Raw genomic sequence first — 3201 nt, 5'->3', positions numbered from 1 at the left:
AGAAAGCCTATCAAGGACATAAGTCAATGAAGATCAACGGAAACCTGACCTTATTTTTGGAAAGAATCAATTTGCGATTTGGTTCAAGGATCAATTCCCTTGGGTTTGTAATCTCTCAAGATTCGCGTCAATCAAGAGTCAAGAAGGCCTCACAAAGTGTATGTACATCTGTTCCGGGCTTGAAGCAGCTATACTTTGAACGAACCATTATCACCACTCCAAACAAGTTGTGTAATTAGTGAGAGAAGAAAAAAAGGTAAATACTGGTGAGACATTGTATCAAGAAGGGAAAAGTAACATAGAGACTAAGTTGTTGGTGTAAAGCTACATCAACCATCTTGTACTCGAGAAGCTTCAAATGCTGAAAGAGATCACCCTTGCAACCAAACGGGACTGGACGTAGGATTCCTATTGAATTCGAACCAGTATAAAAATCCTGGTGTCTTTTATTTCCTGCATTTTATTTCTGCATTATTATTTATAACGACCCGGCCGGTCATTTTGAGAGTTGTAGCCCTGTTCCCCTATTTACTGCTTATTTTGTACTTTATATCTGCTATGTGACTTGTCGGGGTAATCGCTTCGGGGCCGGAAGGATTTCGGAGTGAATTGAGATACTTAGTCTCATAATGGAAAGCTTAAGTTGAAAAGGTTGACCGGATATTGACTTATGTGTAAACGACTTCGAAATCGAGTTTTGATGGTTCTGTTAGCTCTTTGGGTGATTTTGGACTTAAGAGCATGTCCGGATTGTGATTTAGAGGTCCGTAGTCAAAATAGGCTTGAAATGGCGAAAGTTGGATTTTTGGAGAGTTCGACCGGGAGTGGACTTTTTGATATCGGGGTCGGATTGGATTTTCGGAAGTTGGAGTAGGTTCGTGGTGTCATTTGTGACTTGTGTGCAAAATTTGAGGTCAATCGGACGTGATATGATAGGTTTCGGTGCTGTTTGTAGAATTTGGAAGTTTAAAGTTCATTAGGCTTGAATCTTTGTGCGATTCGCATTTTTTGGTGTTATTTGAGGTGATTTGAAGGCTCGACTAAGTTCGTATCATGGGCCCTACCCAGTACTGAGTGATTGATGGTCAGTTGATGTATATATTCCGGGTTGGATCTTCCATGTGCCTGATTGGCCATATACAATACTGAGTGATTGGAAATTTCGAGAGTGTGAGCACATGAGGCTGTCAGCATGGTGCATCACATATAACATGTGCATTGGCATGTAGAAGTATAGGAGTTATATTCTTCATATCATTCAGATTTGATCTATCTTACTATATTGGGTTTAACTGTTGAACTTGAAAGCATGTCTATGTTTCTGCACTACTATTTCTATATTGAACTGTGTCGGTTGAGATCGTCACTACTTTCAGTCTAAATCTTGGATTTGTTACTTATTGAGTTGGTTGTACTCACCCTACACCCTGCACCTCGTATGCAGATCCAGGTGTTTCCGATCACGGCGGCTGCTGAGTGTGGAGTCAGGATCGTTGGAGACTATTGAGGTAGCTGCATGGCGTTCGTTGACCTTGACTCTCCTTCTTTATCTTTACTAATATTTCAGTTCTTATTCCTTTAATGTTGTAGCAGACTATATCCCTGTATAGATGCTCATGTACTCTGTGACACCCTAGTTTTGGGAGAGTTTGTATATTGAGTTACGAATGTTATTCTGCTTTTTAAAAGGTTTTTCCTAAATATTATCTGTTTTTTCCCGTATTTTCAAAGCTTTTGATGTATTGAAATGGTTGAGTAGTTGGCTTGCCTAGTTTCACGATAGGCGCCATCACGACGGGTTGGTTTTGGGTCGTGACATTATTATTCTGTTCTTATCTCTAGTCGACTAATCAGTAAACTAGTAAACTACTTAGAGTATTGAAAATAAAAATCGTCAATTCACCCCTCTTACCCTCTTGTACTTTCACAATCAACTGAAACTGGGAAAAGAAAAAACATGCTCCAGCCTCCAACTTTCAGTGGGGCAGAGTCGGAGGATGACCAGGGTTTCTTGGACAAGTGTCAGCGGATTCTTCGTACATCATGTATACTGGAGACTAGTGGGTCTCGTTCACTACTTTTCAATTTTCTGGGGCTGCCTTTAGTTGATGGGAGGCTTATGAGAGGCGCAGGTTGGTTGGTGCAGCACTACTTACTTGGCAGGAGTTCTCCGTACTCTTCTTGGAGAAGTTTGTGTCGCAGTCCTGCAGGGAGGAGCTGCGCAGACAGTTTGAGCAGCTTCGTCAGCATGGCATGTCCGGGATGCAGTACGAGATGAGGTTTTCTGAGTTGGCTCGTCACACAGTTTGGTTGGTTCCCACTGATAGGGAGAGGATTAGGAGGTTCATTGATGGCCTCACATATCAGCTGCGGTTGCTCATGACTAGGGAGAGGGTATCTGGTGCTACTTTTGATGAGGTGGTCGACATTGCTCGTCAGATAGAGATGGTCTGCAGTCAAGAGCATGGTGAGAGGGAAGCCGAGAGGCCTCGTGGATCAGGTGGTTTTAGTGGTGTTCCTTCCGAGGGTCAGTTCTACCATAGCAGGGGACGTCCTTATAGGCACGCCCAAACGGCTCATCCAGTTCACCGTGGTTTATCATCCGGCCATGGTTCATACAGTGCACATCAGGGTCACTCATCTCCCAGTGCCCTTCCAACTCAAAGTTCGTCTCGTGCACCATCAACTCAGGATTCATCTGTACCGGGTCCTTCTGATAGTTATTCTGGTTCTCGGGGTGCGTCTCAGTACTCACCGCCATTCATTGGGAGAGATTGTTTTGAGTGTGGAGAATTGGGTCATATCAAGAGGCATTGTCCCCGCCTCTTGGGAGGTCCAGCTCAGCAGAGGAGTCAACCTACAACTTCAGCATCGGTTACTTCACCACCTGCCCAACCATCTGGGGGAGGAGCTCAGGCCGCTAGTGTCGCGCCCCCTTTTATCCCTCCTCTCGCGGGGAGAAGTCCGGGTTTCGACATTCACGGGGTGTAATGACTCATTTCCTTTTTGGGAATTGGGTATTTGAAGAGTCGCCACCTAACAGATTATGGTGCGTTAGGGCACCTAGAGCGATTAACTCTTGGGTTGGTTTGCATTACCAGAGATTAGGGTAAGGGCTCGAAATAACCTCGAGGGGAAGGTGTTAGGCACCCCTCTTGGTCCACAACTGTGGGTCCTGGCCGAACTTATATTCACACATTA

At 44.4% G+C, this 3201-nt stretch overlaps 1 protein-coding gene across 1 annotated transcript; it reads left to right on the top strand.

Moving 5' to 3' along the window:
* Positions 1-2445: 2445 nt before the first annotated feature.
* Positions 2446-2968, top strand: LOC109217324 (DNA-binding protein HEXBP-like; the record flags this gene model as incomplete). The annotated part of the gene is made up of 1 exon (XM_019381566.1): positions 2446-2968. A coding segment is annotated over exon 1 (523 nt), but the record flags the coding sequence as incomplete, so codon positions are not given.
* Positions 2969-3201: the final 233 nt, after the last annotated feature.

This window comes from Nicotiana attenuata, unplaced genomic scaffold, assembly GCF_001879085.1.
Source record: "Nicotiana attenuata strain UT unplaced genomic scaffold, NIATTr2, whole genome shotgun sequence".
NCBI classification, from domain to species: domain Eukaryota; kingdom Viridiplantae; phylum Streptophyta; class Magnoliopsida; order Solanales; family Solanaceae; genus Nicotiana; species Nicotiana attenuata.
The sequence above is the reverse complement of the archived record's forward strand: the minus strand, read 5'-3'. Positions and strand labels throughout refer to the sequence as shown.